This window comes from Blennius ocellaris (assembly GCF_963422515.1).
Source record: "Blennius ocellaris genome assembly, chromosome: 16".
Lineage (NCBI taxonomy): Eukaryota > Metazoa > Chordata > Actinopteri > Blenniiformes > Blenniidae > Blennius > Blennius ocellaris.
This window is the reverse complement of record NC_137665.1, coordinates 12,196,996-12,210,959: the sequence shown is the minus strand read 5'-3', so window position 1 is coordinate 12,210,959 and position 13,964 is coordinate 12,196,996. Positions and strand designations below refer to the sequence as shown.

The window sequence follows — 13,964 nt, the reverse complement described above, 5'->3', positions numbered from 1 at the left end:
CAGTGAATATGGATTGCACTGTCTGTATATATATTCACAGGTTAATAATCTTTCTGAAATAAGGCTTAAAAATCATCCCCAAAAAATTACAAAATAGCAATACATGAGTAAAAATGAATGACACTTCCCTGATTTAATAATATTTGGAAAACCATCAACTCCAGAACATGTTACACAATTCGTATTTATTTAAATGTATCTTACATTTTTACATATTTAGAAGAACATACAGTCCAAAGTGCAAAGAATTCTCTGTGATCAGTCGTGTCTCCATCTTTTGTGATGGAATGTGAAGGAATGACAATAAATTGCTGTTCTGATACAGATTTTATAGAGCTGTGTTGGTGGGGTGGCTGGGGGCAGTGGGCTGGCAGCTGTTGCTGCTGTGCGGGGGCCCTCAGGTCCCGGCCTACCCCTAATGGCCAGACCAGCTGTCGGAGTTCTGTCTGTAGGGGCGCGGGGCTTCAGGAGGCGGGGAGGGCATGAGAACTTCCACCCCCCTGTCCTGGGGGGCGGGTCCCCGCCTTGTCTGCCCTCCTCTGAAAGGGGGTGATTGATGGCGCAGGGTTGACACCATGCTTCCCCAACAATTGACTCAGGAGGGATAGAGGATGAACAGAGAGCAGGGGACCCCTCCACGTCTTTCTCCTCTGGTTTTCAGAGGCAAATGTGGGATCAGTCGCAGTTATAATTCAGTCATTTTTCTCAATATGTCTTTTATTTGACATTTTAAGTGCAGCATATGCCACTCGAAACACTTTTTCAAGGCTGTCACTGCCACAATTCTGCAGACAAACTCCAGTTATTTTCTGCTTTATTTGTCAGATTACATGGCTTTGAACATGGTTTCGTAAAATGGCTCAGATGACCCCCAAAGCCTTTTGCAAAGATAAGCCCCCTTGTTGCATCAGGCCTTCGGTGCCCTCTTTGCTATACTAGTTCAATTAATCCTGACAACAGACTGGAGATCCTTGGTGCCTCCATAGTTGACAGCATCCTGGTCCCCAGTGTGTGTGTCCGGTCACCAGTAGGTATGAGCCCAGAGTTTCAGCATCCAGCCTTGCTAACACAGACCTGACCTTTTGCACTAACTCCAGGATCCTCCATGGATCCCTTTCAACAAGTCGCCATCACCTCCGCGCTGCTGTAAGATTTACAACTTGGTCGAGAGAGAGGAGCTTGAAGAAGGGGGGGGGGGGGGGGGGGTGAAGAGAGGGGGCACTGTCCAGCAGCTGTTCATAGTGGTCTTAAGTAGCTATTTCACACGGAAACGGAGTCATAGCTCTCTGAATTCCTCCAGCTGGCCAGTCTCCAGCTTTGTCTGAAATACATTCCTACACACAAATATCTGTTGCCATATCTCAAATGCTGCCATACTTTCTACTCAGTCTTAATTCGTTCTCCACCTTGGTAGATTTATATCTTAAAAAGAAAGGATATAAACCTCAGGATATCGCTCCAAAATATCTAGAATCACTATGTTTTTTTTTTCTGTTGGCATCCCGTCTTCCTTGACAGCAATTATAGAAAACCTGGTTAGTATCAGAAAGCAAAAGACAGACATAAATGAAAATTGTGTTTCCTTTCTTCTGCTCCAGTTCTCTGCAGAAACAAGACGTGCGTACACATACAGGATTTAATAGACGTTTAGAGAGGTTGTGTGAAAGTTAAACACATTTTCCCACAGTCCCAGGAAAGATCCATCATTCACATATGTTTACTTTAGGCAAAAACCTCCAGTCTCTAAGCTACTCTCTGTGTGTCTGTCAGAGTGGGTGGAAAGAAAGAAAAAAGAAAAGAATCAAGATGAATCAGGGCACAGAAACTAGGATACAAACACAGAAACAGAAACATATTTTCTTTCAGAACTCGTTGAACTTTTCAATCAAGTAAAGTCAAAGCAAGGACAATATTTTGCATATCAAGTAAAATCAACAACAGAACATACAAAAGGAAATGATTTCCAATAGTTAACATTGAAGGGAATGATTGTTTGGTTATTTTGTTTCTTTACAATGTTTGGACACTATTGAAATGCATGAAAACTTATCATGAGCAACAAAATCGCTCATTTATAGTTATATTAATACATCACACACTTTCTTTGCTACATGAAATCAGTGCAGATTACTATAAAACTGCATGAGTCAGTATGTCTTGGCAGGTCTTCTTTTAACTTTTCTTTTGTTTTGTTTTTTGTTTTTTAATTTAAAAAACACTGAAGACATAGTCCAGCAAACAAAGAAGGGGATTTGAGTAAATTAAACTGTAAAATCACCTACAACCAATGCAGAAACAAGCAATATTCATACAAGATGGAGGTTGTGGTGTTTGTGCCTTTGTCACACAGAGACCAAACCAGCAGTGTGCTTACCTTTAACTCAAACCTGGAAGTTTGATACACCTGATGTTGGAACGATTCAAACCATCACACAATTATGAAGCAGTTATAGACTCAGATGCCCGATGGACAACAGGAATACTGCGCTACAATTGGCCCTGACGTCAGTCTGTAGGGGGTCTCAGTTGCTGATTGGCCGTGACCGGTTTTGTAGAGGAGCTTCTAATCCTCTCCACAGTCTCTGTGGGTGCTCTTCAGGCTTTTCCCACATAAATCAGTCTGGTCTGGGTGGTAAAGTCATCACGTCCACTGTGTCCACACACACACTGCCTGTTAGCACCCCTATCACACGAAGCGTGCTAACTCTAAAAAGGCCACCACGCATAAGAGGAGGGTGTCGGCTGTGGCAGGAACATTTCAAACGTACGTAGTGCTAATAGAAATCCTTAGAATTTTATAGCTGGTCAAACATTTGGTAGCTGCCTGGTGAGCAGATAAGAACAATCCATTCATTCACCATTTCACTGCAAGTCTAACTCAGAAAGACAACCAGCCACATGCTCATGACTTACTATGGGCAATTTCCAGGCAGAAATTAATGTTACATCCAATTTTTGTCTGAATACTAACAGAAATCCACACAGACACAAGCAGAGTATTTTCTGCTCAGCATGCATAATGCTATACAATCTGAATATTCTAAACAAAGACCCCCAAATTGGAGGGCAGACAGAAAGCCCCTGCACAAACACCAATTGTGTACAAATACAGTGATGTCAACAAGAGTATAGAAGCTAATCTGACATATTTCAAATACAATTAATACACTAGCCAAATAAATGACCAAATACCAAAATCTAGAAGGCAGTATTTCATCAACCCAAGAGGTTGAGTTTTATCAGGCTATTGCAGCATAAACAATCACTTTTGTAATCCTCAATAGCACTCAAGAAAATCCCTTTCACTGTTTCCTACAAAAGACATAATGCATAATGCCTTGCAAAACAAAAAGAAAAGTTTAAGGTTTCATGCAGTCAAAAATAATCAGCATTCGCAAACAGCTTGTATGAGTGATGCCTGAAGTGTTTCTGTACGTTCTAAGAAAACAGCTTTTTAGCTTTTCCACCTTCACGCTTAATCAACAATTTGTAAAAATCAAAATTCCTCAGCAAAAGTTTGTGTGCTTTTATATTTCTTTTCCACTGATCTTTAGCTAGACGTACGGTAACTCTTGCTATGATAATTTGAAATGTCCATGTTTATACCTAAATTCATTTGAATGATGTAAGCAGGCATCAAGATACAATAAAATGTTGCTAGTTAAAGTTAATTGCGTAACCTAAGAATCACAGTGGTTCTGAAGATCCAGCTATACTTTAGACAAATCTTGACACAAAGGGCAACACTTTACTTTTTCTTGATATCGTGTTTACACCTCTTGACATTATGAGCAGAATTTTATCTCTCTTGAGAAAACTCTTTCAAGCTTTAAAGCAACTGTTACATTACACTGTCTCATTCAATCTGCTTTGTGTAGAACCCTGTTTGCTGTATGGCTGAGTTAACTCGGGCAGTGATTGTAGTGCTTTTCAACCATGGGTGGTCTCCACTTACCAGAGTTTGGTCAGCTTTCACTCTTTACTCTACAAACATACAATATAATTCGTAGCCAATTTTGGATAGAAGCTGCTCTGTCAGTGATGTGTGTCACATTTGTGCATGGTATCCCAAGGTATTAAATATGCAAAGCAAGGAATTACAGAGGACTTTGTTCAGCTGGGTATACAAAGGTAGAAAGGTGCTTCTGCATAGAGTTTCCTCAATAAATATGTACACTAATATGTCTTCAATAAACGTTGAACTGTTGTTTCTTCAGATTTAGCCAAATTAACAACGAGCTGTGCTAACACAGTTCAAAGGGGAGCTGCCCTCTGGTTTCCAACAGACAACACAGTTATAAATCCTGACCTGTCACATCTTTGTTTGTGAGATTGGAGATTCCCCCTGAGTCCTGCTCGAGAACTTTGTCGCCAGAGCTTCCACTCTCACAGCTTCTCCCATATACAAACAAAAACACTGAACTATTTGCTCTGTGCGTGCCTGCGTGCGTGCGTGCGTGTGCGTATTCTGTACTGGTGGGGACCTAAATCTGATTGCACATTGACGACTCATGTCGATGATGGAATTCCCCATGAGAGGAATCTTACGGTAAAAACATGCTTTACTGTCAAGCTGTGGTAAGAGTCCGGCTCAGTTTAGGGTTAGAGGTAGGCAAGTGGTAGTTTTAGGCTCAGTCAGCACAAAGGGAATGCAATGTATTTTCCCGATAAGGCATGGAAACTTAATGTGCGTGCATATAAACATGTATCAATAAATAGAAATTACAATTTGTAGGCCATAGAGTAAAACATGCCCAACCAAAAAAAACAAAGGCTTCGCCTTGGGAGTGAGCGCACTGTTCTCTTTCAATTCTCAAACAATCAAGAAAAGGTCATGTTTCCAGAAGGAAGGGCTGAGGCATCTACTAATACGTTCAGAGCGAGAGAAGACAAAGTGAAAATTCCTCCTGGTCCTCATGGTTCATTACTTTTGGGTATCAAGTGGTTTTTATTGTAATCTTCTCAAACAACTTAACTTGTGATTGGGGAAATTTGAGAATTTTGTGAACCTTTCAAAAGTTTGCTTTCACATTTGGCTTCAGGAAGTCTTGACACAGAGACACTGTGGAAGAAAGTGTGTGTGTGTGTGTGGGGGGGGGGGGGGGGTTGAAAATAGCATTAATAATAATAAAAAAGAAAACTTATCTAAAATGATTTCTTTTTTAAATGACAAACCAAATAAAATTCAGATTCCATACAACTAATTGCACAATGTTAATCTTTTCAAGAATATATATCTGCTGTCCTCGAGTTAATGTGCATTTATCCTTCAGGGAATTGTTTTGTGACACTGCAGTTTCATTGAAATTTTATGTTTTACTGTGTACTGTTAGACATGTTGCCTGCATTTTCAAAGGAATGATCAAGGCTTTCTGTTTTTCAGAGGAATTGTGTGCATGAGGCATTTCTGGGCTCTGAGTATACACATATCAAGATGCTGTAAATACAACTGCCTGACATTGAGCTCGATGAAAAACCTCTCCTTGGGACCCCCTCCAACTATAAGCCAGTCAAAATACTGCCAACAACAGCTATGATGACTTGAGACGACAATCCCAAGATGAAAGACATATCTCTCGGCAGGATGTAAACAGAAAAACACAGCTTATTCCACATGCTTGAAATATACATAAATAACGTAGCTTTGATGCATTTCTATCGAGCTTGCACTTTCTGCTGGTGTCACAGTCGGGAACACATCGTCTGTATTAATATCCTATGATTGACATCTTTATTTTATCTCAGCAGCAGTCATTTACAAGCGCTAACTAGGAATATAGGACTAAGTAATCACGCTGAACAAAAAGCTGAATCCAGCCATTGAAAACTTTGTGCAGCCCAACTTTCGTCACTCGGTGGGTGCCAAATGAGGCAGGTGTTTGTGAGGCCTAACAAGCTCTTTTCACTGACCCCTATAGATGACGTCACATGCACTAACGAACCTCACTCCAAACCAGCCTGCTACATTCATGGCCCTACCCATGCTTGTAATTTATTCAAGGCCAGGACCAAGAGTGGCGATGGAGAGGGGGAGATGTTGGTGCAGGGGCGGTGTGCTTGAATATTAGTGCGCTGCCCTCCCCTGCAGAGAGAAACTGTGTCATAATGCCGGGCTGCTTTTATGATTCAAATCAAGGCTATTGTCTCTGTAAGCGACCGGCTCCGCTCTGTGCCACAGAACAACCGAGGTACTATATGCTGTAGAAATCCAGTCCACTGAGGAGATGCTGGCTGAATTGAGAGAGCAAGACTGCGATTCAGACCACGGGCCACGCTGGTAACAGGAATGCCTACTGTCTGGCTCTCGGCTGCCATGTAAACACAATTCACTCTCTTATCTGCAATCCATCAAGTGTAAACACACAAACAAACAAGTAGGCTGTGCTGGATTGGACAAACTCCAGCCTGCTACCATCGTACAGATATAACTTTTTTGGAGTTATAGAGTAGTTTTTGTTACTGTTTAACATGAATTCAAACAAATGAAAGTAATTTCTTGCACAAGTGCCTAATTATTAGGTTTGGTTTTTTTTACCCTGCATTGTTGCACTTGATATTGCACTCAGTAGAACTCCCAGGTTCTTCTGTCATTATGTTTTGCTTAAAGGGATCACACATTAGTATTAATTGGAAATTGCAGTTGTTGAATGTGTCACTCTGACAAATGAGTTGTGGATTTAAAAATCTATATGTATTTTTGTTTCAGTAAGTGTTTCTTTAAAGCTTTCTTAGAGTGGCCCTTAAACCATCAATGCAGCTGCAGAAAACAGAAGACAATAGCAAAAGCCACAATGGACGTGTGCAGCTGTTGGAAGAACAGGCTTTCTTATAAATCTCCTGTAATCAAAATATTGTCACCAGAAACAGAACCTGTTCTTCAGATCCCCTGCATGCAAGTTGTGGGTTGGATTCGGTTGTGGCCTCTGCATTTGTGTTGTGGTTATTGCAGTTGCATTGACCCTTCTGGGCTACCATACCACCTGTACTGCTTGCAGAGCCACAGGTGGTCTGTGGAGAACGCATGGGGACACACAAACGCTGGTTCTTTTCTCGTGTTCACTTAAAATAACTGTTCAAACTACTTTAACATGCTGGAGTAATGAACAACATATATGTAATATCCATTCTCTCTCTCTTTCTCTCTCTCTCTCTCTCTCTCCGTCTGTGTGTGTGTGTGTGTGTGTGTGTGTGTGTGTGTGTGTGTGTGTGTGTGTGTGTGTGTGTGTGTGTGTGTGTGTGTGTGTGTGTGTGTGTGTGTGTGTGAGAGAGAGAGAGAGAGAGAGAGTTGGGGTCGCTGGATAGAGAAAGGGAGGGAGAGAGCTGGAAGGCGGAGTAAAAGCAGACGCTGGGACTGATCGGGAAGAAAAAGTTTTTCAAAAGTTTTAGGAGGCGAGAGGAGAATCACAGCAGCCGTGGCCGAGCTGCGGAGGATAATACGGGATTGGGACGTAACACTGCGCTTCACGGCTGACTTTATGACAAAATCCCCATCGATTTTGGAGCCTTCATTTCCACGTGAACTCAACAAAGGATGTATTCCTACTAAAAGACCAACTTGAAACGCTGGAAATTGTTTTTCCACCGCAATGGAAGGGAATATTCTATGGATTATTTTCTCATGCTTATTGTTTATACACATTAGTGAAGGTGAGTCCCACTGTGCGTTCTGCTCTGTCCACATGCAGCTCATCCACACGGACGCATGGACATGTCCGGACAGACCCACCGACTCAAATTAAAAGTCACGATCAGGGGGTTTAATTTGTGCATCACGTTTTCTTCCCCATCCACGCATATCTTCTCAATATTTAGTCGCTTAGAGGCAAAACTCCGGCAATGTAAAGATATTATGTCTAACTTTCTCAAAGAGATGGAGTCATTGAACCGTAACAGAAGATAGTGGAAGAATCCGTGCGTCCCGTGTTATTATAGGAGCATCATTACAACAGTAACTAAGGATGAATCTGACAATAACAGAAAATAAAACCCGTTGACTGAGTTATTGTTTTTATTTTGTGGGAAAGGTGCGATGACACTGAGCTAACTCACATGCGTAAACCCTTAAACGATTATTTAAACAGAATAAGAACTAAAGATAAATATAATAAAAGTAATCATTAAACGTATTGATTTCTGCTGTTTTAAATATTTGGTTTTGGACTGTCAGGTAGGATGATTTACTGTGTGTGATAACGTCAGCCTGCGTCTTTATCGAGGAAACACAAAAGTTTATCTGACCTCGACAAAGTAAACAACAAACATGCGGGTGTGTCTGCAACATGCTCTGTTATCTAGACATCACTATCAGTCAGTTGACATAAGTCATGTTCTTTTGAGGATTTAGATCATTATTTGCAGAAAGTGATTTAAAAACGTTGCCTGTAATCTATTTCATGTTGGGGGGTTTTCAGTCTTCATAGTTTAAGTGGTAAATTCCAGTGATTTTATGGTTTTCTAACAATTGTTGAATTCCCACAGGGTTCCGTTGCCTGGATAAGTACAGACCGTGTGAAAATGGAGGGACATGCTCAGAGTCTCGATGCACGTAAGTTCAAAGATGTACCAGGATTAAACCACACGTTCCTTTCTGCAAAGTCTTTCTGTCGTAACACTTGCAAAACTCAATTTTTGGGTGAAATTTTTTAGTATTTAATACAGTATTGTTTTTCATGTGGGTTCCAGGGGCTTATTTTCACTAGATTCTCGTTTATCTTCAGTGTAGTAAATGTGTAATGATTACATCATGTTGTCTGTTAATTTATATTGTGGTAATAAAATGGTGAAAGACCCGACAGGCTGATTAGTCCTGTAGAGATGAGTATCAACACGCTTCAAACTGTTTTTGCTGCCACAGCCATGGCTTTGCACCTGTTAAAAAAGAAAAAAAAGAAAATAACTTTGTCTTGCCTAAATCACAGCTCTTGACTGCACTCTGTTTCAGTCTTTCCGTTTTTTTACAGTCATTGTTCTATTTTTTTTTCTTAATTCAGTTCATATTCATTTCAAAGCTATGAAAAACATTTTTGATGACTTGTCTTTGTTCATCGACTGTGTCTGCCATTTTGAGCCTCTTGCATCTCTCACCATGATAAGGCTTTTGTTTCTTTTTCCCAAACTGGTAGGGGGGGGGGGGGGGGGGGTTGTTGTGTGGGAACTCATTACAATGCTCAAGTTAAATAGCCTACAGTGTCTTGCCTTGGGGTCATTTGCCCTCTTTAAAAAAAAAAAAACCCTTTACTTGAGGAAACATGCCTGTATTTTAGATGGAGGAGATACAGTGAGCTACAGAACAAAACCCTTTGGGTGCCAGCTGCTTCTCTCCAAATCAATAAATGTTTTATTCTCAGTGGTGAGTGCAGGCAGTTTAACTGTTGAAAGTTGTGCCAATACTGTAAATATATCCTGCCTGCACGTTGATGCACAAATGCGTGTATTTATTGAAATTATTTGGTTTTCGATTCTGCAAAGTCTTTGCATCAGTAGTAGCCTTTATACGAGCAAATGTTTAACTTAACTGCACATGAAACAAGTAACCACCCCCTACGTGCCTTCAATCATTTGCTCCAGGTGAATTGTTCTTGTAAAACTTAGTTGCATAATTTTATCCATTCTATTTTAGTTTTTTTAGCACGACTTGCTTTGTGATTATGCACATTCCCTACTGTGAGTCGTAATTAACAAAACACTACCAATGTTTTGCATAGTTCTTATCTGGCTTGAGTGTTATCACATGGGAATTTGTTGTCTTTCTATTCAAACACCACTTTTGTTCCTAGTTGTATTTGCTCTGTGCGTATATATGTACATATGTCCAATCCAGTGTGCCATAGTTGGGCACATGCCTGGCTCAGTGCCAAGAAAAAGAAGCAGATAAAGAGCAAAGGCAGTGGTTTTATTATGGAGAAGGCCATCAAATGTCATACAACACAGTGAAGACAGAGTCCCATACCGGGGCCGAGCAGTGGAGCGGAGCGTGGCCGTATGAGAGTGGTCAGACCAGTCCAATGAGTAGTGGAACCTCCCCACCCCTTCCCCTGGGAGCTGACAGAAACAGGAGATCCAAAACAGCAGAAAAGATCCTTTCTTCTACCAGATACCTGGCTGTAACCCGGCACTATCGAATAGAGAGTTGGGAGGGAGAGAATAAGGGCCACAGTAGGGTGAGGGAAATACACAGGAGACAAAAACAAACTGCCCATCCAAAAACATTTCGCTGCATTGAAGAAAACAAATCTGAAACTTGTAGAAAACAATCTAGCTAGAAGGCACACCTGTTCCACAAAAGCACACATTTCCGGAGTATAGATTTCATGCTTATTCTCCAGCTATAGGGTTATTCAAATTTCCAGTGACAGTATTAGTGGTTATATGACAGGTAACATTGTAAGTGTCCCAGGTACCAAAGTATCCTCAGGCTTTTTGGCACATAATTTCCATAATACACTGCAGTTTCGACATGCAGAGGGTTTTATTTACTTCTTCATGACTTTTTGAATGGGAGAGCTCCATGACTCTGCTCCTAAAGTACTATTAACAATGGTGATGACTGCAACTATGAAGGCGGGCAAATAAGATGTAATATGAGTGCATATGTGCACCTTTCATGAAGTACTGCTAAAATAATGAAGGTATTTACAGGTATCCATTTTTAATTCCTGAATACAAAACAGGGACATTAAAAGAAAAAAAGAATAACTATGAATTGAAGTTAGTCGTTGGATGATGGTGAAACGCCACTGTATCATTTATTCTTCACCCAAACAGTTGTTTGTATGTTTTATGTGGCATTTCTTAAAAGTGCTACTTGATCATTGATATACAATGTTAAAAAGCAATGGCAACTTTTGTCTACATAGTCTGGTGTACTTCTCTCCTCGTGATCTTGCTTTGACCAAGAGTTTTGAACTTGACAGTGAAGGGCTGCTGGTGTCATAGAAAGTGCACTCCTCTAGGTGAGCAGTCAGGAAGTCCAGTTGAAGAGCCTTTGGCCCCCTCGGCTCCGCCCTGTGAGCAGAATACTCTGCATGGAGAGGGCCACGGTGGCGTGGCCAGAGGAGAGATAATTAGGCAGATTGAGAGGGTGTCATTCAGAGAGGATCCAGCTGGAAGCATCGGACTGGGGGTAGGGAATGGGTCGAAGCAGGCTGGGTAGGAGGGAGAGGAGGAGTGGGCGGCGGGGTGGGTTGGAGGGGCTGCGTATAGGACAGCTGGTGGATGTTGTGATGGTAATCCAGTGAAGTCAGATCTTGACAAAAGGAAAGCATAGGGCCAGGTGCTGCCATTGAGCAGTCAGTCGCCCCCATACTGTGAGAGACAAGCTTGTGGAGGAATGAAGCCGGTAGCCCACAGTCCCTCCAGCACATGTTGCCTCTCTCACAGTGCGGCGGCTACCAGGTCTGCTCTTTCTCTCCCGTCGCGTTGTCCCTGCTCATCCTCTGTCATCCAGCACAGTGGCGGATCACAGATTACAGCCACTTCTTTCCTCTGAGATCGTCTGAGATGAATTGAAATAAATGTGAGTTTTCCCTGCTGTCCACAACTCATGAATGAGTCCAGTGGGCCACGTCATATTATAAATGGCTTTCCCTTGGCTTCAGTAGCAGACTAAGCATTTGAATTGTGGGTGTTATGTTTTGACCCTGTAGCTACTCCCAGCCTCTTTAAACATGATAAAAGAGGACATCTTTGACTTTGAGCGGGAGCAGGCCTCCCGGCCAGTGTGGAGTGTATTATCAGTCTATTTTCTGCCCACTTCTTTTCTCGTTTGGGAAAAAAAAAGACACAGACAAATCCTGCACTGAAGGAAATCTATTTTGCTTTATTTTAAATTTTGAAATATTCAAATACCAAACTTTTCTGATTGAGTATCTACAAGTTGTTCTGCACAACTTTCAAGCGCAGGTTAACATTCATTATTGAGGAACAATAAGCACACATGCCAAATCACATATTTGCAGACAGACCATGGCAAACAGACAGATTATATTGTTGGCTTAGTCCAGGGCACCTCAGGGCTTGTGTTTCTTTCGCATCTTTATGGTGGATTAGAAAGGAATGCTTAGTAAGACTCTTCCTCTCCCTCTGGTGCTTTCAGGTTATTGTCTCTGCTCCTATCCATTCACCCTGTTAGCCCCTTCAGGAATGCCTTTATAACAATACTGTCAGCCCAGGCTCACTGGCGATTGGATGTCTGGAATGACTTGTTTGATCTGCAATTAGTTACTTTGCAATTTTGTGAGAGAACATATAGCACACATCACTCATGCTGTCTTGACAGGCTGATGGAGCCATTGTCCAGAAACACATACGCACAGCAAACCCAACTGGGTTGGTTGGGCCGCCTTCACCTCCACAGTGAGATGTGTGCTATCTTTGAGAAAGTTTACACCACTTTAGAGATGAAGATTTAGGTTTGTGGTCCCTTCTTCTCCTCACTGGGTCACAGTTAAAGCCTGGGAGTCGTGGTTCCCAGGCCCCGTCAAAGGAAGTGGTGCCTCCTGACCTCCCTGCTACGCACATCCTGCCCTATCACAGAAGCTTAAGAAGCTTACGCCATGTAGTCAAGCCTCCATGCTCGCATGTGTTTTCACGTTGCATCTCTTTTTTTTCCAGACTCCCTTCTAGGCTAACGTGCTTGTTTGACTTCATCATTCATAACTTTGAAGTTGAATGTGGGAAGCAGAAAAGGAAACTTTCACACTCCCACACACGCCACTCACTGAGAAACAATTATTACAGTTTTAACGTTATTGAGAGTTGGCAACAGAACATCCGGCTGGAATATGTGTGTGTTGATGTACGTCTGCAACATCTTACGGGGATAAGTTTGGCTCTGAGGTTTCAATCCATGACTCTTTGCTCTTTCGGAGAGACAATGACTTCTGAAGAAACAGTCATGCAGGTCCGTTTGGAAAAAGTGATGCCTGCCTAGTGCCAACAAGATTTCCTGTCTTCCCTTCTCTTTCAGATGCTCACAGGATGAATCCATATTGCCTGATTTGGAAAATGTTTTGCTTTTTGTTAACGAATGATATTTTCATAATCTTAATTTTTCATGAATATATTTACTTCACACAATCGCTGGTATTACTTTGGGTGTGAGAGAGATTGAGATGACATATACATTCTCATATGCTTTATTAAGAACTTTTGCAAAGTCTTTGGGAACTGTACATATCTGAGAGGAGGGGTTGATCACCTTCGGGTTGCTTGACAGTTTTTGTAAACAACGTTCTATGTGAGATGTGGTTTATCAGATGTTGTCACAATATTTTAGTACCTCAAGTTCACACTGCATAAAATGTTTGCCATCGATTGAATAGCGCTGCAAGCTATTCGTAAGTTAAAAATATCTTTTGTCACGTTGTGTTTTTTGTAAAGTCTTAATTGCAACAAAACACTGGCAGATGTCGACGATGTTTCATGCTAAGGATGTAGCCTTTTCAATTCCAAAGTTTTACAGAAATCTGGTTCGGTTTAGGTGGTTGGGTGGGGTTTTGTGGTTAAGTTCAGTAGAGAATGCTTTGAAAGACCTCGACCCTGGGATCCATGCAATGTGGTTATGGGCAAAAGCTTTGCTATTTGAAAAATGTGAGTTTGTACTCCTCTAAAACTGACACTAGGGGCTAATTTATACAGATAATGTATAAAGTATTAAAAACTGAATATCTGATGAGCTCTTCTCATCGACTTATTACTCAGCGCATAGCAACTGGACTACATTTTTATTCTGCTGGTGCAGCTTGTCATTGCAGTCTCCACTGCCAAGGAAATGTCTGGCATTTCTTAGGAATTTTGTATTTATATCATTTTACAAGTAGATCTGACCATTGAGAGGCTATCGGTAGCAGGACGGATTCACTAACAGCTGTCCCAAACATTCAGTCAGATTCTTGTCTGCTTATCAAGAGTATGTCAAATGACTGTGAAGACAGATTTTCCATGTTGATGATCTTGGCTCTTCT

At 41.5% G+C, this 13,964-nt stretch overlaps 1 protein-coding gene across 1 annotated transcript in view; it reads left to right on the top strand.

The window, feature by feature from the left end:
* The first annotated feature begins 7,401 nt into the window (after window positions 1–7,401).
* notch3 (notch receptor 3) overlaps window positions 7,402–13,964 on the top strand; it is a 27,595-nt gene continuing 21,032 nt past the window's right edge. The window contains exons 1-2 of the mRNA XM_080510990.1: window positions 7,402–7,647; window positions 8,479–8,545. Coding sequence (XP_080367116.1) covers window positions 7,587–7,647; window positions 8,479–8,545 — 128 coding nt within the window. The 5' untranslated portion in view covers window positions 7,402–7,586. The remainder of the gene's footprint in view (window positions 7,648–8,478; window positions 8,546–13,964) is intronic.